The 23,319-nt window shown below is 30.3% G+C and overlaps 1 protein-coding gene across 1 annotated transcript in view; it reads right to left on the reverse strand.

Moving 5' to 3' along the window:
- Positions 1–5,408: 5,408 nt before the first annotated feature.
- The window catches only part of LOC108569173 (neuroligin-1-like), a 37,846-nt gene continuing 19,935 nt past the window's right edge, over positions 5,409–23,319 (reverse strand). The window contains exons 5-8 of the mRNA XM_017930626.1: positions 21,912–22,063; positions 15,123–15,247; positions 6,744–6,893; positions 5,409–6,674 (exon numbers count right to left, since the gene is read on the reverse strand). Coding sequence (XP_017786115.1) covers positions 5,869–6,674; positions 6,744–6,893; positions 15,123–15,247; positions 21,912–22,063 — 1,233 coding nt within the window. The 3' untranslated portion in view covers positions 5,409–5,868. The remainder of the gene's footprint in view (positions 6,675–6,743; positions 6,894–15,122; positions 15,248–21,911; positions 22,064–23,319) is intronic.

A 23,319-nucleotide genomic window follows, 5' to 3' on the forward strand; every position in this document is an offset into this window, starting at 1 on the left:
TACAAATACTTTTCAATGTAGACATCACAATTATTTAATAAAAAACGACAAAAGAAAAAAAAACAGATAGTACATCTTATTCTAATTATACAGTGGAAATGTTATTTAATTATTTGTATATTTTTATTGATACTATGAAAATTTAATATGGGGATTACATTAAATAGCGTAATGTTGGAGAATTCACTCGGGTCAATATTGGCCTTCAGGCACGTATTATGATTAGCGCATGGAGATGTTCTATAAAAGCATCGGAGTATTTTATAATTATCATTAGTTGCTATTAGCATGAAGTTTCCATACGCTGTGTTTTAGTGCCCGGAATACATAACTTAAGCATTAACGGATAATACCACAATATGAAACACCGTCATTTCAATTCATTAATTAATTTAAACAAAATAAATTATCTAATGAATACGTTAAGAAAACTATATGAAAATAAAAACACATTACTAATGGATAATTTTGAAAATATAATAATTATTTTTATGTTATTAAAAACGTTAGTTATTTATTTAAAATAATATAAAAAAAAGATGAATAAAATAAATTAATTTTATTTCAAAATGTTTATTTTCTCCTTTTCTTATTAAAATTTTAATAATTAAAAAATTAATAAATTATGTATTTAACTTAATTAAGAAAATATATAATACAATGATATATATTTACAATGTTGATTTATTTTAAGATTAACCTGTAAATGTAATGAAACCGGTATAATGTAGATTCGTCGATAACTCAATCGTCGATAGAGATCGGAACTCCATGTAATCAAAGCCCATTTTTTTAACGGTTATCGATCGATCGGTTATCGATTTTTTTTTGCGCGTTATCTGCAAATTACATTATAATTAATTGTTTTTGTTATGGCTAGAGTGACGAGCACAAGTTATTTTGATAATTACCTTAAATTATCTTGACTGGAATTTTATCAGACAGACCGATTTAATTTATTTATTTACTAACATAAATAAAATTTAGAATATTTCCATCATTCTACGTTATTAATAGTAATGCTGCATAGATTACTTACTTAGTACATGTAAAAGACACGGTTTTACATGTACTAAATAACAAACAATTAAATACTTAACCATTTTTTCAATAATTACATCATCGTTTAAATGGTACAGGTACTATTAAATTACGTTAGTTTTCTTGATACAATTTTAAATAGAAAATGCTTTTATGATCGTAGATACATTTATTGATTCATATTTATTTGATAAAAAAATTAAATAATTTGAGAACCAACACTTTGCACGATTACAATAGAATTTGAAAAATAGGATTCAAAAAATATGACTCATATTAACTTCCATGTATTTACTGATTAAATTAATCTACTAGGCTTAAAATGCGTTTCTTAACGAAACAATATTAAACAAAGTTACAATAAGTTAAATTTAGAGATCCTATAGGCTTTGAATAGACCGCGTTATAAGTTATATGAGTAAGTGCTAAACGAGGTCTTCCTCTAGCCATGTTTCATTGATACTAACCTTATCTGAATCAATTGTACAAATAATCATAAAATTTATTAGTATAAGATTTTTCGTGCAAAAAGACTTCAGTTCCAGGTAGATATAAGATTTCTGTTGAAAAAATATTAATTAACTATATTAATTCGAAAAATATAATTCAACACAATTCCTACTTATTTCCTACAAATAAAGTTTAAAATTATATCGAAACTATTGAACCAAAATGAATTATATAAAAAATAATTGAAAAACCATTTCAGAAAGTTGTGTACAATTAAGTTTAAATTGTTCCTTTCTCAAGTCAAATGAAAAAGATAATACTGTTATACCTCTAAAAAGTGTATAAACGAGAATGCAATAAATTCAAGTTAACTAAAGTGGATAATTTTAATGATTCAATTACGTTTGAAATCTAAATATACTCTGGTATTCAGAACCGTAAATGGAACTATTAAAACCTACAAAGATTGCCTCATGTCATCAATATTGTAGAGCAGGAAGTAATTATAAAGAAAATCATTTAATTTTATTTATAAACCCAGATGCATGCATTTTTATGATACGCAAGAGAACAATTTGATTTAATTGATTGCTAGTTAATTATAATATTATAAAAATCGATCGATTAAAATGGATTATAGTTAATACATAATTAGTCAGAGATAATATGATATAGTAACTACTAAATAAATTAATCTATACAATATTTATCTAATACTATGAAAATTACATTAAACGTGGGATAATTTACTAAAAATTAAAAATGTAACTAATAAATACATACTAAATGAAGATGTGCATGCCTGCTTTAACCCTTTGTTATCTGACGGTACTTATAAGTACCGGCACATTTATGTCGCTATTTAAATTAGAAAAAGACACGAATCAGACCAAAATACTTGTTTTGCAATTGGAAACACCAACTGAGTATAAACCTACATTCAAGTAATAATTGACACTTTAGTATAGGTTATTTTTCTATGTTGTAACGAAAAGAAAAATTGTATAGCAGAATACCATGAAATATATTTATAAAATAATATTGTTATATTTAGTAAAATTGATCCATTTTTATAATCTAAATCAACAAAATTTTTTTGGTTTTTATACCACATATTTTGTTAATTGAAAATATATTTGTGTTTTAAAAGAAATCCAAAGAAAAAATATATTTTTTTCTTTTAACTATGTTCAGGTAACAAAGGGTTAAATATACATCAATACCTCGCATAGTGCGGATTGATCAAAGCTTCACTACAGTCCAATTTAAAAATTTCAAAATAATCTAAATTTTAATTAAACAAAATAAAAATAAATTATAAAAATTTGTAGTCAACTTTTTTTTATTAATAAATGATTGTGATTTATGTACTTTATAAGTTAAAACTATTTTCGTGCAGTTGATTTTTAAGATATCGATTAGTCCGGTTTCTATAATTCGGGATATTGCCAGAATTTACCCATTAGTATTTGAGGTATTGCTGTATTTGATATTATGCAATTCAAGGTAATTTTCATCTTCGATATTTCTATAATTATTATCCGTCGGATAATTAAATAAAAGTTGAAAATGAAGCTAACTAAATATATGCATGTTATACAAACAAAACAATTACAGAAATGATTATGTAAGTGGACGATTATCAAGGATCGGACATGACGAGGGTTATTATATTTTGTAAAAAAAACACGTTATTGACTTACCTTAAATGCAGGAATTGCAATTTTAAAATTCAAAGTAAAATTGCTTTAGATTGCGGCGTGATTGAGCTTAATTTATTTGATTTCCGCGGATGTAAAATGGAATTCATCATCATCGGTTCTGTACGGTGCGATGCTCGGGATTTATGCAGAGCAATAAATTTTTACCCGGAACTCGGTTTTATTTAATATTCCATTTCCTTAGCATTATCGGGTTTCGGGTATATTAATTGGATGGGAGGTGCAACGAAATTTGCAATGAAATGCGAACAAATATATTAACGTGTTATTTATTCGAAACAATATCCATTTTCGATTTTCAATTATTTATTTAATCATATTTTTTTATCCTGAAACATCGATAAAGGATGTATTTTCGTTTTATTTATAATTTTTGTGTGTGTGTTTTTATTTTTATTTAATCCATACAATTTCAGATTTTTTTCTCCATATTTTGTTATGGTTTTCTTTATACAATCAAATAGCGTATCCTTTAATGATATAAAATGTTTCTTAAATAAATTGTTTATGTTTAATATTTTTATTCCCTTAAATTGTTGTCTTTTTTCATTTTTTTTAATTAATATTACGTTTAGTCCTTGAGACGATTTGTCCATCTCCTTAATATATATATAAATTTTTTGGTTTCTTTTATATTCCTTTGGTTTTAAGTAGACGTCCGTAAACATGCGATCAATTCTTACTAAAAATCTCCGCATACGAGGCAAGATTAATTATCTATATACATTATTTTAATTACTCTAATTAAAATCATTAGTTTTCTGTTTCTTTTAGACTCCTTATCGATTTTTTTTTCAGTGAATATTTTACGTATTCGGCAGTATTAAAAAATCGCACATTTACACAACACTCGCGCAAAAGTATGCACACATTTAGGATAAAATTAGCTGTGCCATTGTTGAAGCCCAGACAATGAGAGGAGAACGAGACAGGAAATGATTGTCCAAACTTTAGGCACAGCGCGTCGAGTAATCTATCTCCACACTTACTTCCATAGTTATTTGCAAATTAAAATCCATCTTTTTTTCGCTGTCGCAAGCCCAACTCAATTCCTAAATAAATTAACGTTTCATAAAATATTTACTAGTCAACACAATCGATCAATTGGATTAGAGCAGTAACATATCCAACTAGCTTATAACTAATTCAGACAATTTGCACGACGCCATTAAAATAATTGGAACTAGGTTTTGCAGCTTTGCACCGACCATTTTCATTAGATTGCGATGCTTTTAGCAAACTCATATGTTTCATTTTGATTAGTCTTGGTTCACAATACTCAGGTGTTTACATTCATTTGTATTAATTTCAAACTGTTTACGATGAAACGTAATATTTTTCATTCATTATCCAACGACCGACCATTGATTACGTTAAATATAATTTAGTGCGCTTTAGGCCAAATCCCAGGGAAGATAATAAGCCCCTCTCAGAACGCCGTGTAACTGCTATTCAAATTGCGAAGTCGGATGCAATTCACAAATCCCCGCAAAATTATTCAATTTCACCGAAACGCTGAAACGACCCCAACCTCTCCCTCCTCCTTTCAAACAATGTGTCCTCTGACAACTTGGAATTGTTTACCTTTTATATAAGCGCATTAAATGTATTCATATTTCATCGCCGCTTAAGCAAATCTGAATTCGGATGGTAATAACAGACCTTCTAATATTATTGTTTACAATTGATTTAGCCTGTTGTTGGAAAGGCTTAGGTCAATTTCACACACGTCCGTTGATAGTATAGAAGCACAAATTGACAATTAAATTGAAACGCTCCTTTATTATCACTTGGCTAAGTTTTAATGGAAGCATATAGTTTTTGATTTAATTGTCTTCGAATGGATGTAAATACAATCTCTTACATCATTACATGATAATTTATAAAATCAAAATTATTTAGTTTGTTGCCAATATTCTGGCTTATATATTTTATTGTTATATTGTAAGCTAATAATGAATTCTAATATTGAAGTTATGTTATTCCAATGAAATTATTTAAAAAACATATATAAAAGTAAATTCAAATTATTTGCAAGCAAACTTATTTGGATTGGTATAAATCCAGTAGTGGTTTACAATAAAATATTCTTAAAAACGTCATCTCTTGATAAATATTATAAAATATATTAGATTCATTTGAATATATTAAGAAAGATATATATAATAGTTTGATTATAATATTTTAAACGTTCTCCCGTGAAGTAATTGACTTATGAAACTACTTAAAGTAATAAATTGTGTCCCATGTGTAAAAACCATTTTGAAAGTAGTATTTGGTTTCCTTTGGTCGGTGGTTGGATATGAATCATTTCGTGGGCGTAAAACGAAATTAACTAAAAGCATCGAAAGGAACGTGTTTTGATGCGGCGCAAAGAATGCTTTTTGCAACAACAAAAAAGTGCATGTAGGATAGAGGCAAGTTGCTGCAAACGTAACTTTTCAATTCCGTTTAATGTAATGAAAATATAATATTACTTTTATTTGTCGATTCGCTATGCTCCCAAGGCTCCGACCATTCCAATCTCTGGATATTCGGATGCTTTGGAAACGAGTTTCTTGTGGTGCGTTAGGAGCTTTTGTTAATTTACCGGGAATAAATAAATTCAAATCCTATGTAAGCAATCACAGAGCAATTCCATTAGATATGATTTCACTCAAACGGATATCTCCTGTATCTGGACGCGCTTCTTCATCGTTCCTGGAGTTGTGGGCACGCCGTGCGGCCTGAGAATACCTTGGCTGGTCGGGGGCTGATTCTTTGGAGGTGGCGGAGGGTCCGGAATGCTCGGACTCGTGGTTGTCTGAGTGTCTTGGTTGGTCGTGGTTGTGGTCACATCCGGATAGATGGGCGGTTTCGATTCCATTCGCTTCATAGCGGAAGGTGGCGATGACTGAAACTCCTGTAAAGGAAGCTGCGTCATTTGGACATCCGCCATTGATCTCTTATCGCAGCTGTACTCCCCTATGAAATTGGGCATGGTTTTGCATTCGAAAGTGTTACCATGAGACAACTCGTAATCGTAGTTGCTCTGCCGAGCTTCGTACATCCCTTTCTCATAAGCATCAGCTGAAGAAGAGCTGCAGCTACCAGCCTCCGCCTCCTCCTTCCTTTTCTTCTTCTTACCCCTATCTTTCTGATGGTAGATCCCAGCAAAGATAATTATATTCAGCAATAAGAGGAAGCATCCCACGGCTACGGTGACCGTCAGAGCTGTAGTGTAACTCTGGTAGTGGCTGGACGCTAGTTTCCTCAACAGATTATTATTGTTGTTTTTATGTTGATTAACGTAGGTGTTGTTGGGTGGACACTCGGTTGTTGTGGCTTGAAGGGCAGTGTCTGATTTGGGTGGCGGAGGTGTTGGAGTTGTTGTGGCTGGAGCGGTCCGAGTTGTCGTCGAAGGTTGCGGAACAATTGCGTGGACCAGGGTCGGCCTCTGCATCGTTTGCGGTCGGACGTAGCCTGAATCCAAAAAGAATAAGATGCATTATTCAGGATGATTTTGATGGTTCAATTAGAAAGTGGACTTGCCGTCGTAGTATTGATCGCCTTCTTCTTGGAAGTGATGATGCCTCATAGAGATGTCGTCGCCTTCGCCCGGTCTATGAAGTTGTGGTATTAGGTTCAGCCACAGGGACATTTTATGTCCCCTATAATGATTCCTCATTTCCGCTTTATTTCCTGCAAACATAAAATCTTGATGTTAGGTCGACCAAAAATAATAATCATTTTTATTCACATAAATTTACACAAACCTTCAGCTTTATGCAAACTTATGAACTCTACATAATCAAATTTTGAGTAAGTTATTTATATAAGATATACTCCAAATACATATAATTCATTTTAAGATTATTCTGAATTATTTACTACAATCATATCAAAAATATTTAGCTCTTCAAGAAATATCATACTAATTTAATTAAATTGAAACTAAACTTTAAATGTTGTAAACTTACAATTAAAATATATATAGACCATACAGAAATACTATTTTCAATTAATATAAATAGAGATGTGTGAAAATAATTGCGAAAATTCTGTGTGATATTTTTTAGTTAATTATTGTGACTTGATTAATGGCGTTGGGACGATTCAATTAAGCGCAACCTACATAGAGCAGTAAGGCACTTATAATTTATCCTCTCTTTTATATAAAACTACTATATATAAACCATTTTTTTGCCCTTCAAATAAATGTCGAGTAGTTCATCTTATCGGTTTTTGGTTTTGTCAGTTTGTTTTCTGAAGACTAATTAGCCCAAGGTCCCACGCATCATTGTCTCGACGTGGAGCAAAAAAATGGCTCTGTTTAATGAAGTGATTCAGTTTCTTCCACTCGAACTGATCCACTCGATAATAGATTGCCTTTTTTTCACATGGCAAGGCCGGGTTCCGTTCAACGGAGATTGTCAGGGTAGGTTAGTGTCACATTAGCTCGCACCGACTTTTATCTGCATAAACATTTCAATGCTAAAGGAATTCCCCATAAAATACTCGATATAAACGATAACGAATGTCTTCTATTACATTTTGCGCAGATCTTCGTATCCTTTTTCTTTTCAGCTCCTTTTCTGCCCACACTACATCCCCAAAATACATTTTAGATTAAGTACCGAAGCAATTTCAGACTAATTTTGCCTGCGCCATTCATGCGCTCTCCATCTTGAACTCTCCGATCTAATATCTTATTTTCAAGGGGATGACTACAGCTGGAACTTTCTTGTCCGTCCACCAAATATATCTCTTTCCACAAAAGCTAAATTTAATTATACCCAAAATTAATCCTGGAACTAATTTCACATCTTAGATATCTATCATTTAGTAATTAATTTTCCTTTAACAGTAAAGATAATAATAAAATCTAATTATTTCATTTCATTCTTTTTTTCAAATAAATAACAACCTACAAGCAGAATTTCTGACTTTTTTAAAATTTTATATTTCTAACAGTATTTCAAATTTTAAAATTTTAATTTAACAAATTTTGTTTTTTTCTAAAATAATTTCTGTAAGAATATCAATAAATATATTTCAAAAGATTATTATTTTGTATTTTAAGAATAGATTTATGCTTCAACATACAATAAAATAAATATTTTAAAAAATGTACCGGGCGCATCCACCAAATATTTTGCAACTGAAAAATTATAATTCTGTCTGAGAAATAATATAATGTATTAAAGATTATAAAAAGCACCAAACATTTAATGGTACTTCTCAAGTTGCCAATATGTGCTCGTAAAGAGTATGAGCAAGAAATCTGATCTCAGATCGACCTCCGACTCTTAAAATGCAATACCGGTAAACTGTATCGAGACTGGAAAGTATGGAGCAAAACTTTGTAAATAATTTACCAATACATTTCAAAATGAGTGTATTATTATATTAGTTCATAAAGTAGTTCGTTAGGATGGTTATCTATTAGATTGTCTGGGTTCTTCATATTATTATTTAAAACCGTTATTTTTTCAAGTCATCTAATAAAAAATATACAAAGTACAGTGAAACCTTGCTTAATGAGCACCTCGCATAACGAGCATTTCGCTTAACGATCAAAATAAATTGTAAGAAAAATTACTCGCTTAACAAGCGACGTTTCGCATAACGAGTGACGATGAAAAGAGTAGTCCCGGATTGCGCGCCTGCTACATCATCTTTAAAACTTGTGTACACACATTATGTGTAATTTTGAATATTTTTCACTATACGAGTAAAAATCCGGACAGTTTGGAACGAATTTTTATTTTGATGTGAATTATTAAACATTTAGCATCGATAAAAAAAACCCATATTTTCGTAAAACTTCGTTTTCTTGTTTCCCACTGGAAATAACAATGCAACGGTGAAACTTATCTAAAATCCCTAATGCACATTATAAGGTTTAGTGCTTCATATCACCACGTGCTTCTCTCCTTCCATTTTTATCTTACTCTGTATTATTTTCCTGGAAAATATCCTTCGGCAGAAAGTTGTTTTACTACAGACAAAGCAACCACACATACACACATTACGAACGACGGGATAGCTTTTTAATAAAAATTCCGCAGATGAAGCTGTTTAATCTGCACCTTTTTTATTACAATACATAACACGTACATTTCCTTTACACATTCGAGCATCGTTATTTCAATGTTTATTGCTTCTTTATAGCTAGACACCAGTAATAAACGAAAATACACTTAAATTATTAGTTTATAAAACCAATGAATAAAATGCATATAGAAAATCCGTCTGTTTAAATAATAACATAGTGCTATAAGATTTCATACTTAAATTTGACTATTTTACAATTAAGATGCAAATAAAATGGAGAATAACGTTCTTAGAAGGTAGTCCAACGTAACCATAACGTAATTTACTTTTTAATTAAGATCATGGAAATGTGAAACGTTTGAGTGAAATTCGAATCGTGCATGTTGTAATATGCAAATCGCTTAATTAATATGTAAAATATAATCATCGTCTTCCCAGAATTCCTTTTCTTTGGTGTAACTACAAAAAAAGATTGTAGGAAAATTGTTCATGTTTTCAAATATAATATAAAATAAAACAAAATATTATTATTCTTAAATTATTAACCATTTTGATAGATCGTTTTTGCATATTGAAATAGAAGTTCATTCACACCTCTATTAAATAATATAATGCAATTCATTAAGCAAAACGTTTTCAAAAGTAAAAATTTCTATTTCGAACTAAGAAAAGTTTTATTAACTGAACAATCAATTTAAATACAAAGTGAAATCACATTTTAAAATATGAGTGATTGTTTCTGCTTTTTTGTGCCTTTTCTCAGAATAAAACGTTATGTAATTTTAGGATCTTTTTAAATCTACGGTTGTTAACATTTTTTTGCAAGAATTTCTTTAAATTCGTGTTCATTTTATTAGACTTCGTTGCTAAAAAGTTTTTCTAATTGTTATTTTCGAAATCTATTGCCAGAATTTTCCTTAAAATTACAGAATTCCTTATATAAAAGCTTCGTTATTAGACCTAACGTTAATTGAGTTATGACTACATTAATAATGAATAGAGATCAATTGGGAAATATTAAACTAATTATAATAAATTATTGGTATAATGGTATAACTTGTACAATTATTATTATATAAGATTTTAATAAATATTGTATTTAATAAATTATAACTGTAAGCAAATATTTTATATTGAAGGCAACGTTAAACGAATAATTAAACATTTAATTAAATTGAATTAATAAAATTATTCATATTTGCACATTAAAATTGTTTAATGAAAACATGTAATCAATTATTCAAACTGGTATTATTAATTTTTGTTAATATGTATACATTCAATAAATAATTGTAAGTAAATATTTGGTTGTAAACGCAAAGTCAGGAAAATAATTAAGCATTTAATTAAATTTAAATGAATATTAATGCTAAAAAGATGCGAAATTCCGGTCAAATAAAGTACGTTTTATGTGCGGAATTGGTCATGTTGTGTTGCGGCCAATTAGGTGTAATACAGTAAATTTGAAGAGTTATTACGTGTCTGCGCGGTAATGCGAATATTTTGTGATAATGTAGGAACTGACATTTATACTCGGTTAAATCATTCCGAATAATTGTATGTAATGATAGCAGCCATATAAATTATCCATAAACATCGCTGTTAATGGAAACCGAAGTCAGAAGCCTTTTAATTACTTGGAAACGGTCAAACTGGAAACCCCTTGAATGCGTAGAAATTATTTCAATTAATTTCCGCTCGTCGTTCAACGATTATGCGCAATGTTCGTACAATATTCCGTAACGATTTACATGCGTTCACAATAATAAATATTTGCATTTTTTTTTGTTTCAATACATATAAAATAGTGAGGATTACAAATGTATATTTCCTTGGAACAATGCAGAAACAAAAATGCGGTTATGCATTTCATTATGCAAATCAATTTATTTTATTGTATAAATAAAGCGAGCAAATAAAGTGCAACCACATGCAAAATGATATAACAAAAAAATATGAGCATGAAACAAATTCCACAGAACAAACCTAAATATTTTAAATAAAATAAAAATTGTAACGAACCGTTTTGTTACATGACTAAATAATATTGAGTAAATATTTCAATATTGTTTTGTATGATGATCATTAGCAAAATTTACTTTATTAATATAATACGATATTATATAAATAAATACAAGGAATTTTAATGCAGTTAAAAATATTTAACTACTAATAGAAATGGTTTCTTTTGTAATTCAAATCTATTTTCTAGTTATATTTTGCATATAATATTTATCTTAAATATTAATATAGAATAAAGTTATATTGGGTAAACGTTCTGAGCATTTTGTCCCATACATTGAGCTTCTTCTTGAAATCAGCCTTATGCAAATGTACCAAACGGTTTTATGGCTAATCTTCAGTTCCTGGGCTATGGAATAAATGCTCGTATGCCGGTCCAACTCGACGATTTCCATGATTTTATTAACATTTTCGACGATTAGTCTACCAGAGCATGTCTCATCTTCGACGTCCATATTACCAGAACGGAAGCGTTAGAACCAACGTTTTGCTATTGCATTTGATACTGTATTGGGTTCATAAACAACACACATTTTTTTGCCCGCCTGTTCCGCTTTTCCACTTGGTCGTAGTTGTACTGAAGAATGTATCGAATTTTATCTTTTTTACCTCCATTTTGGAACGCTCTATCACACAACTGGGTTCACTAAACACAAAACTATCAAAGAACATTTTTAAAGCGTTATATTGCCTTTAATTCGCATTATAGAATGACAAGATGAAACGTAAACATCGTGAGATATGGCTCACTAAAGCCATCTAACGAGAAACGCTCAAAACTTTTATTTAAATGATCAAAACTATTAAATTTAATAATAAACTATAAATAGAAACTTGACTATGTAAAGAGAAAAAAGGTTATTTATGTATAAATATTGACTTGATAAAATAAGAAAAAAATAAATTTCAACTGTTTTAAGATATTTCATTTAGTAGACATACAAATATGTAGAATGTAAGATAGACAAATATAAACAGAAAAAAAATAGCATTATAAAATTGTGTACCAAAAATATATACAGCAATACCTTTTTTAATTTTTTATATACTCGTTTAACAAGCATAATCCGTTCCAGAATTTCAGGATTTTTACTCGTATAATGAAACAATTTTCACCATATAAACTAATGTAATATACGATAATGTATTCCATTTCCCTACCATTTATTTTGCTCGTTAAGCGAAACGTTCGTTGTGCGAGGTGCAAAATAAATTGTAAGAAAAAACGTTATAAGGCGGAATAAATACAACGATTCGTGCAATTATCCATTTTTTTTTGTATTTATACAATTGTAGTAACAAATATTATTAAATTATATGTTGCAGTTTCATTTTATTTAATGATCGTCTACATTAAATGAACTAGTATTGATTCATGAAGAAATCTAGATAGTATTAAATCGTTGGAATCAAAAGGAAGAGAGATAAAAAGAACGGTAGAAATCCTCGAAGATCGCAGAGCGAAAAAGCATCGAAGGCGGTGGCCATGACGACGAGTGTGGCCTTTTCACATAAATCATGTTAATTAAACGCAGGCGGCTATGATGAAATATTGTGTCGCGTGAATGGGAAATCTCGCGGAAGAAAATTCCTCGCGGATTTTGTCCACACGTTGAATGAGAACCCGTGGAGATATATTGCTTTTCGCCCCAAGTAGGCAATCAATTAGGAGGGGGAGTCCTGGAAGCAGGAACATCCACCTCCCGTCCCACATCCCCTTGCTTCATCCGCCGTCGCGGCCACCCCCTGCTGCAGCAGCACCGATGATTCATGACGGCCTATCCGAATGTGCGGGGGCGGATGGGCGATGGTGGAGGCCGTGTTGGTGAGAGCATCACGCAAAATCGCGCGGATTCAAATCTATTTCATCAAACAAATTCCTCCTTAATTAAAACTTTATTAATATTATCCGCGGTCGCTTTTAATATCATACACTTGAAAACTGGAATTTCTCAACAACGGTTTCATCGTCCCATTCAAATATTCATTACATTGTACTGTCGCATAACGTTTTTATATTTTTTCATATAACCGCACGTTCCATTGCTTTAATAAAAAAATACTTTTTAACATTTCCAAACATGCTATGAAAATTCTTTACTTATTTTGAGGATATTTTAATATAGCTATTTTACATTGTTTTGACCACAACTAAATTTGGAAATTAGCTCAGTATATTCAAATTAAAAAAAAAACTCTGTAAATCAGTTTGTTTAGTTAATAATAATTTTTCATTACATTTAACTTTTTTAAATGTTGTATACAAATAAGTAATATTTGTCAAGAAACTTTACTTAGTTTAAACTGCTAAATACACATTACTTAAGGTGTAAAGCAAATATTATTTCATAAATTATTTATAACAATTTTATAAAACTTTTGGACAAGTTTTACTTTTACTTTGATCAATTTATTTAAATTTTATGTAATTAATATTTTGTAAATTATGTTTTAATTAATTATTGAATCACAAGAAACTTAACATTAACCTTAATTCAATTAATATGATAATTGCAAGTACTTCTCAATATATATAAACTTAGTAAACTTTCCATTTTCTTGCTTTCTATATATAATATACATATACCTCGCATAGTGCGGGTAATCGGTTCCGCCAATCCCAGACTGGTTAAAACCGGACTAATCGAGGAATTAAATACATACAAACATAAATCGCACAAAAAGGGCCTGATCGAAGCAGCAGCATTCGACCTATTCAATTTTTTTTGTTAGAAATACAAAATTTTATAAACATTTATATACATATATTGCAATAAACAAAAGAAATGAAAAAAATAAAAATATACCTATAAATGAGATTGTCAAATAACAATATTCGGTTAAATGATCTTCAATTCACTCCATAAATTAGTTAATGAACTATAGCCATGGACATTAAGCACGAGCCAATTGGCGTACACTAAAGTATGAACATCATCATAAATCGGTGGCGAATAATGCCTGGCAAACAAGCGGCATATATACTCCTTTCGGTTTAATTATCAGCAGATGTTGATTCGCAAATAAATTTTAATGCAAAAGGATAAATTATTTGTTTTGCAAAATTTCGCGCAAGTCCAGAACGGCGGCGCCATAAATTCGCATTTAGTTAATTAAAAACATGTAGTGTTGTTACCCTTTCGCAGTACAAAACACCAAAATATATACAACAACAAAAAAAAACAACGCGAATTAGTTTCGCGGTTTCGCTGATTTAGTTGCGGATGCGTTTACAAAACTTTACAGCGCTTTGTTGCATTCATAGGTACATTCATTAGGAACTGCTGCGATTAAAATTTGCACGTAAATTAATCATTTTATTCTTTTATTTTAAAATTAATTGATTGGTTCATCAATTTGGACGGGAATTGATTACGCAATTTTATTTGTTACGCACAATTAGTTGATATTTGCATTTGATTTGTTTTTTTTTACTAGATGATCATCATCGGCTTACGCAATAATTTCGGTACTTTAGGAGCGGACATCAAAGTGTCAAGATTTGCATAGAATTTGCGTTCGGGAAAATTTCCGTTGGGTATTTGCATATTTCCGGAATGAAATTCTTGTGGAAAACAATGCGGACGAAAATATATTAATATGAATGAGAGCTGGGACAGACACACTCACGTTGGACACACATGGAGAATGACAGAGAGAGAAAGAGAGTAGACAGTTGTATGTATGAATGTACAAATACATGTGTTTCATATTCAAGCGCGCCGCGCCTTCTTCAATCCCCTCAAGGCACATCCAGTTTCTTGGCTGCTCCGGTAAATTTCGGAATTGGGTTCATCAATATAGGACACGTGAGTTTCGAAAGGAGTTATTGGATATAAATGTATACTTTACCCAATTCCAAATAGAGCTGGTTGATGGTGTCGTACGTGTCCCAGAAAGGCGCTCCGATGTCGTCCTCCGTCCTCTTCTTGGCTTCGGATCCAGCGGGACTCGTTGGAACCGCGCCATTCGGATCCCTGCAACAATAAAACCCACTCACATTATTTATTCATACGCCAAAAAGTTATGTTTACAAATGAATTGCGTTCGTCGTATGCCGGATTATAGTGAGACCAAACGTTTCACCAGCAATTTACGACTCGACCAAATGCTTCACTCTTTCCAATTCAATAACAATAAAATCTTCATGTATCAAATAGACAACTCTTTAAAAATCTAAAGAACTTCAATAATTTTACCTTCTTTTATTCTAATTATTTTCTAATTACTAAATTAAATAAAATAAACTTTATACCTTAAACTACGGTAGATATTTGAACATTTAGGTAGCAAGATTATTTTACAAACTAAAAGATTGCTTTACATTCATTTAAAATTAATATTTAAATGAATACACTTTCATTTTGCTCTTGCATAATATTTTGTTTTTTTTTATAGCCAATATATTTTCGTATTCATTGTTAAAACAAAATGGGACACTCAAAAACGGTTCTTACCATATTTTACCTGTAATACATTTTTAATGTAAGGTAATAAGGACGATATAAGGCGGCCTATATATGACTTCAGCTTGAAATCCCCAATGCTCAAGGGCTATACAAATCTTCGACGCCCTCGCCCGTGTTTTTTTTTTAAAGTAAAGTATCATGATTTTCTTTTTTATACGGGCATTTATTATTTTAATGAAATTTATCATGAAAATGAGATACTTTTCATTTATTTTTAAATTAAAAAAAATACATTTATTTTTAGTTGTAATATTTATTCTTGTAAAGGAAACAGTACTATTTTACAAGGTCATTGCACTACACAATGAAGACGGCAATTTCAAATCCAAAACTAGCTGAAATAAACATAGAATATAAAGTGCATTCACTAGATTTGGAAATCTCTAACTTCATTTTTTTTAGGAAAGTTGAATGAATTGTAAAAGTACAAGTAAAGTAATTTGCATGAAAAACTGTAGTCGTTTACATGTAAATGGTTATTTTCTGAGTTGAGTCACAATATTATTTGACTGTAGAAATGATAGTAGTAATGATAGTAGTAATGTAATAAATGCACAAAACTTATCATTAAAAAAATATATAATTTTAATCAAATTAGAACTATCTATTTTTTATTATTAAAAGTGTAAATCGAAATAGTTTTAAATGCAAATTTTATGAATTTTCTCTCTCTTTGAATGGAAATATGCAGTCGATCATCTTATATTCCGTGGGCGCTCCGTTAATTCAACCAAATTGATTAGAGCATCCGACCATACTTGGTTGGTTTATGACTATGAATTTTCTATTAAGGGAATCGTTGGAATTCCAATCCGGTTTCCTTTGGTACCGTGCATGAAACTTATGAAAGGCGGCTCCTCTATATTAATGAAATACTTCAGCAAACATAGATCCTCGTCGTTTGGTCGATTTCAGTCTTTGCGGTATAATGTCCAACAAAACATATCGCATTTCTTTCTAACATTATTTTTGATTTTATTTAACAATGTTTTAATTATCATTTTTATTGTGATTAATCAATCTACGGTTATTTACATTTATGAGTAAACATTAATGAGAGAGAAAGTTTTATGTAAATGATGTAAACAAATTAATTATCTTCTCAAAATAATTTTAATTACAATAATCATATTTATGGCAATAAAATATATTTAAAAAATCAAACTATTTATTGTACATTTGGAAATTGATGGAATCGATTACCCACAGTATGAGAGGAATTCCTGTATTTGAATCCCTAGGTATAACAATGTTATTTATTTTTAAATGGAACTGGAAGAAACGCGTGTAAATTGTTGATATCGTTTGATTGGAAAGGGGATTTCATTTTGTAGTTTAGCCCACAAATTTGGCAGATTTTCGCTGGTCAAATAGAAATTGGAACGTTAATGTTTAATGGCGTTGTGGAAGGGAAGGCAAACCGTGGATTCCAAACTAAATACTTGATGTACACGTTGGCTTCGTTTTACTTTAGGATTGTTGCGTAGCTTTCAACAATTGTATCAAAATCCACTAACGAAATTAATTATAAAATTCGATTACGACAGAAACGCAACGAAGCAACTTCACTAATATTTGCAATATGACAAAAAAGTATTATTTATCAGCGTTAAAGCTTCCCCCTTTAAATACAGCTTTATATATATATATAATTACCGAAGATAAGAAAGGGCACATACTTATTATCCTTGTTACATTAATTTCAGAGACTTCCCCTTTGTTGTCCTTATCTGCGCTGCGGGGTTTTCTTGTACAGAACTTGAAGGGTTTGAAAATCTATCGGGCATCATATAATTCTATTTATTATGGCTTCGGCCTCTCCTCAAACTTTGCCTCCGCGTTTTTATTTTGTCATTGTTGTTTGGAGCTCTTAATTAGTGTTTAACTTGGGTCAAAGAGACGCTTTGTGACATCCGACATCAAAGTCGCCTTTTGTCATATTGTCAACGCTTTAGTTTTCGGTGTGTTCAAGTTGTTTGTTATTTTCCTTGTTCGTTTCTTCTTTGAATTCATTTCTTCGTTTTTTTTTTCTGTGTTCATGTTCTTTCATCGATCCTCTGCATGTTTTCCTCTCAAATTTTAACGAGCATAAACGCAAGGAATATCTTGAGCTTTACAGATCAAACCAAATTGTTGACTTTTCAATCTTCGAATAACAAATGGTGTCAGCTAATGTTAACATGGAACGAAGATAATAGAATATTATATGGCCTCTACGAATGAACATTAGAACCCTTTGGTTATGCTTGGTAGACTGGCAAAATTAACTCTTACTAGACATTAATAGTAACATAATAATACATACAGCCAAATTATATAAACTGTAATAATTTTATTTTTATTTCAATTAACAAATATTTTAAATTACAAATCAATTCAATTAACGAGCAATCACTACGTTTACTTGCAGCCATGAAATCCATTGCTAACTCGATAAAGGCAATTAAGAGTTATATAATAGAAGTTACGCTAATCCAAAGTACATTCGTTTGATCCAATATAAATTAATGGCGTTTCATCTGATCCTAGCTTATCTGTATCTCTACTCTATATTAAATTGTCGTTTAATTTTAATTGCACCTACTTTAAGTCACCAATTAGTTTAAATCGACTAACCGCTTAATAAGTTAAGATTGTAATTACATTCCAAATTATTTCGTTCATATAACTGAATTAAAAAAAAAGTGACATATTTAAACACATTAAACTTTATGATATTACGTGTATTCCGGATGGGATTTTATATGTTATGCATATAATATATGAAAGTGCCAAGATATAGTGGAAAAGTGTGCAAACGCAGAGAATTTAGCGAAGAAATAATGTTCTCATAAAATCGGACTTGCATGTTACACGATGCTGGGTTTATAGTAAATGTAAGTGATATTAAAAAACATATATAAAGATATGAAGCTCAAAATGATAAATATTAAAGGATCGAAGGAATCACTTTGAAAAACAAATTCTAAATTTATACAATTGAATTTTTCGTTGTAAATAGTCTGTTTTAATTAATGTTTCCTCCAATTACATAATGCTAGATAATCCTTCGTAAACAGTTAATTAGTGCAATTCGGTTATATTCGGAGCTGCATTTCTCCGTTGATGAAAGCAAGGAATCGAAGAAAAACGAACGGCGTTAATTAATTAACTAATTAATTAGCGTCCGAATCGTTTCAAACTTGTTGAAAGGAATTCCTTTAGAGAAGCTATTGCAACATTGGATTAAAACTATGGAATAAATACGAAAACTTCTCGGATGAAAACTCCGGAAATAATGTTACTTGTATTATTTTGCTCCGCTTCTCGTGGAAATATAATATTTGTCAATAACAATCTGATACGTCCACGCTTGATTTAATGCTCTTATCTTACATCGAACTTTCTACCCTTACAAATTACCCAACCAGACGAAATCGATCGGCCCTGATAAATGGATATAATCTTTGTTTCGGATTTTCTCCCTCAGACTTTACCCATCATGAAACTAATTGCTTCCTTATTCACAATTATTACTTATTGTTTGATATATTGTTTAAGTAAAATTATATCATACTGAAAGTATTATGCACGAAAGTATACAATATATTTAAAAAGGTTAACTTCAGTACGTTTCCTTTAAAATATCACCGGAACTCCTTCCGGCTGGAATTGGGGGAATATATTATATTCCTTATATTTCAAATATGATGTTTGCACACTTTACATATATTATTTTTAAATGAATATTTTTTCCTGTTTTCACTTCATGAGTTTTCTTATTTATATGATTTCAGAGTTTAGTTTCAAATATTTTTATCGAATTTATTTTTGTTCTAGTTTATTTAAACTTCCTACTTTTTATTTCATGTGACTTATAAACGTCATTTTATACAACATATTCTAAATATAACTGAGTTAAAAACCAGTATCTAATGTTATTTAATGTGTATTCTAGTACTATTATAAAGCAGCTAAAACTATCTTTCTTGTCTTTTGTACTTGACTTTGTAATATTTTCAATTTTTTTAAGAATAAAATACAAATTAATGTTCCTGTTTGATTAATTACTAGAGTTTACTACTATTTCTTTAGTAAAATTTGAGCTTAAAATATTATTACATACAAAAAGTATAAGTTACATTTTTTTGTTAAAAATTTAAAAACATAGTACAAGATTTTATTGTATGGGTACATTTTTGTTAGTTGTTGCATGTTTTTAAGAAAATGGATCAACTTTGATACAAATGAAGATTTTTAAATAATATAATAAAAATCTATTTATTATTTTCAATTGCTATAATATTTTTTTAGTTATTGCAATATTTAAGTGTGAATTTATTATATTTGTATTTGGCTCGTCCTATTAGATAATATTTGTTGCATAATAAATGTATTATTATAAAAATAACTTGAATATAAATGTATTCAAAATGTATTCCAATAAACCAACTATAAAGAATATTTAATCCGTAAAAGTATAATGAACTTAGAGAGCCGTCGTTCATTCATCCAGATAGATTATAGCAATTCCATAGATTGCGATGTTGTTTTTAGTGCCATTGATCAGTATTAGCAGTTTTTGCGAGGTAAAATATGAAGGTGTTGGATGTAGTTTGCGGGATTTCATTTAAACCGAACGTACAGCATTTGTAGATAAAACTAAGTTTCTCCTGCATCTTTCTCTCTCTCATTCTATACTATACTGTCCAATGCGACTAGTTTAGTCGACTCGATAAATCAAAGTTACTCCACTCCATCCTCTTTTTTTTCATATTTTTCCACCCATCGTGTCCGAGCCAAATGCGACTTTATTCACTCTCAAAAGTCCACCCCTTTAAAACTTCTTCGTAACTCACACCATAACCCTGACACCATAATTATATAACTTAATGCAACAAATTAAAAAAGCACTGTGTCGTTAAGAGCGTTTCGACGATGTAATTTAAGTAGATGATGTCACATAATTTAATTGTTTCAGTATGTACCTCACCCTCTTATTTTTTTTTCTTAAATACTTCTAGCCTCGTTCCTCTCGCAGCTCTTCCTCCTTGTTTGGCACTAATTCGTAGGAGGTCGTTACGACATTCTTTCGCGTTCATTAAGGAAGTTTTTAATTTCGCGCGGCCATCATGAGTCGTCCCGATTCCAAGAAACGGATGCGACCGAGTGCCCTCTCCAGCAAAACGAGGAATTTAAATTAGATTCCTTGTTTCTTTTCCTCTTTTTTTCTTAATCGCGACGAAGAAACCATCCTCAGTTCCGGAACTGTAATTTTTATGTAACACAGAATTACAGTGCCGAAAGGTTTACGGCACTCGTAGAATTTAGTATTTGATTATTTTAAATACGTCTGCTCGTGGCCTCCAGAATTTACCAGACAACAAATTGGAGAAGGAAAAGGGGGAAATACTTTAATCTTAACTAAGTTCAACTCGACCTAAGGAACTACGTTCTACGCTATTAATCTTTTACTAATTTACTCTTAAGAGGCGCCACGTTATGTTTGTTTCTTTCAGTTTCCGCATTGTTCAGGAAATGGGAAATATGTTAATCGTTACTAAAATATACTCGATTCAAAGAACTAACTTTTACACCATTATTATTAGACTCGTAAAATGTCTTGCATGATCTTTTATTTCATTTTATGGGTATTCAGTTTACAATTTATTATTTCAAAAGTATTAACTTGGTACAGCAAAGAAGAAATATTTCATACTTTAATAAGTTTAAACCGACTCAAACAAAAAAGTTCTTAACGATTAATATTTACTAATTTAATATAAAGTTTTTATTTTTTGTTAGACTACAATGTGACTGCAGTTTGACAAGCATTCTTTCAAACTCCTTTAGATTATATTTTTATTAATTAGTATTTTCTTAATGTAGAGAAATACGTTAATTTTAACTAGGTTCAAATATAATCTTTGAATTAATTGTATTAATTTAATATAATCAAAGACATTTTGAAGATTCTCCTTTAAATTGATTTTGTTTGTTTTTCATTAAATTTATCACTTAACTGTTAACAAATTCAGTCTTAATTAAACTTATTCCATTGTTATTCTTTAACTCTCACGTAATCAAAATAAGTTTAATTCTACATGTTCACATTATTTTAAATGCTTTCAGTTTTTTTTTTGTTATTTTTTTATCGTGCAATTTATATCTGCACGTATCGATGTGTACTCACCCATTCCGCACGAAGTTGCTGATGTAATGAAGCAGAGTGCGCGAAATTGAAATGTCACCGTGGGTGTAGTTATGTGGGAAGAAGACTCCTCCGCCCACCAAGGGCAGTCCTAGTATATATGGAACGTCCTCGCCTCTCACGCTACCGCTTCTCTGCAAATAACGAAAATAAGATTTATTTTCGTTGCCCTTCCACAGAAAAGAAAATAAAGAAAAAAAAGCTGAAACACTTTCGTGCCTAAATTGGTGTTATTAGCGCACCCTCACGAAATCGTAACGATTTGCTGGTATAAGTAATTTCGACGGAATTTACGCCGATTAAAACCATAGAGCCTATTAAATTTTGGGCGAAGAAAGTGTTATTTTAAATTAAGTTTAGCGATTCGCTTGCTGCTTGATCGATCATCATTTAAAGTTCAAAAGAAATAGAAAAAACAAGGTCTAATAAAATAATGTTACTGTCTTCATCTTTCACCTTATAATTCAAAGTAATAAAGTTAAGTGCTACTTTAAAAAAAAAAATTTTTTACGTAAATGTAAAGTCCTCGATTAGTCCGTTTTCAAACAATCGGATAAGCAAATTACCCGTACTATGCGAGGTACTACTGTCATCGTCCTTTATCATTCTATTAATTCAAAGTAATAAAAAAAAGAACTACATTTGAACTTATTATTTTGTTTAATTTTAATCATAATTAATTTTAACTATTTGTTGAATTCATATCTATATTGTCTTTATTAATCTAGAAATTATTTTTTTCTCATCAATTGTGAAATATTCTGTTGTGTTCAGTATTTATATTATAAATTAATCAAGTTAAATACAATCACAAATTCAATTATATCTAGATACACAATGTAACAACGTAATTATTATAAACAGTAAATAAAACATATTACAATGCACATCCCAATTGAATAGACATATTTACCGTGGGTATACACTAGAGTGTACCAAGTACATAGAGAACAACTCTCTGCCGTAATATTCGATATTTATAGAACTCCTGAGTGATTAAATACAGATTTACCCTTGTCTAAACCTATCCTCCGGCTAGTCTGTAGAGTTAGCGATATTTGAAAAGTTGTGTGCGCGAAGCAAATATTGTCTTTCTCCAATAAATGCAACGAGTGAACCACATTCCCACACGAATCGAATGCTGTTATTTTATAAAGCGAAACAAACTAATTATATTAACTAAATTTAGTATATCTTAAGGTTACTATTATAATTAAAAAAAGATTTAGGAGAGAATTAAATGTTAATATAATTAATTTGAGCTACTCTTTAGTCACAATTCATTAGAGTTTAACAAAAATCAAGTTTAAATCCGAAGCAAACTTAGTTTAGGTTTGCATGCAATATGGTTGACCCCAAACTACACTATTGGGGATACCCAGAAACTATG

The sequence above is a fragment of the Nicrophorus vespilloides genome, unplaced genomic scaffold, assembly GCF_001412225.1.
Source record: "Nicrophorus vespilloides isolate i.1.1-1 unplaced genomic scaffold, Nicve_v1.0, whole genome shotgun sequence".
NCBI classification, from domain to species: domain Eukaryota; kingdom Metazoa; phylum Arthropoda; class Insecta; order Coleoptera; family Silphidae; genus Nicrophorus; species Nicrophorus vespilloides.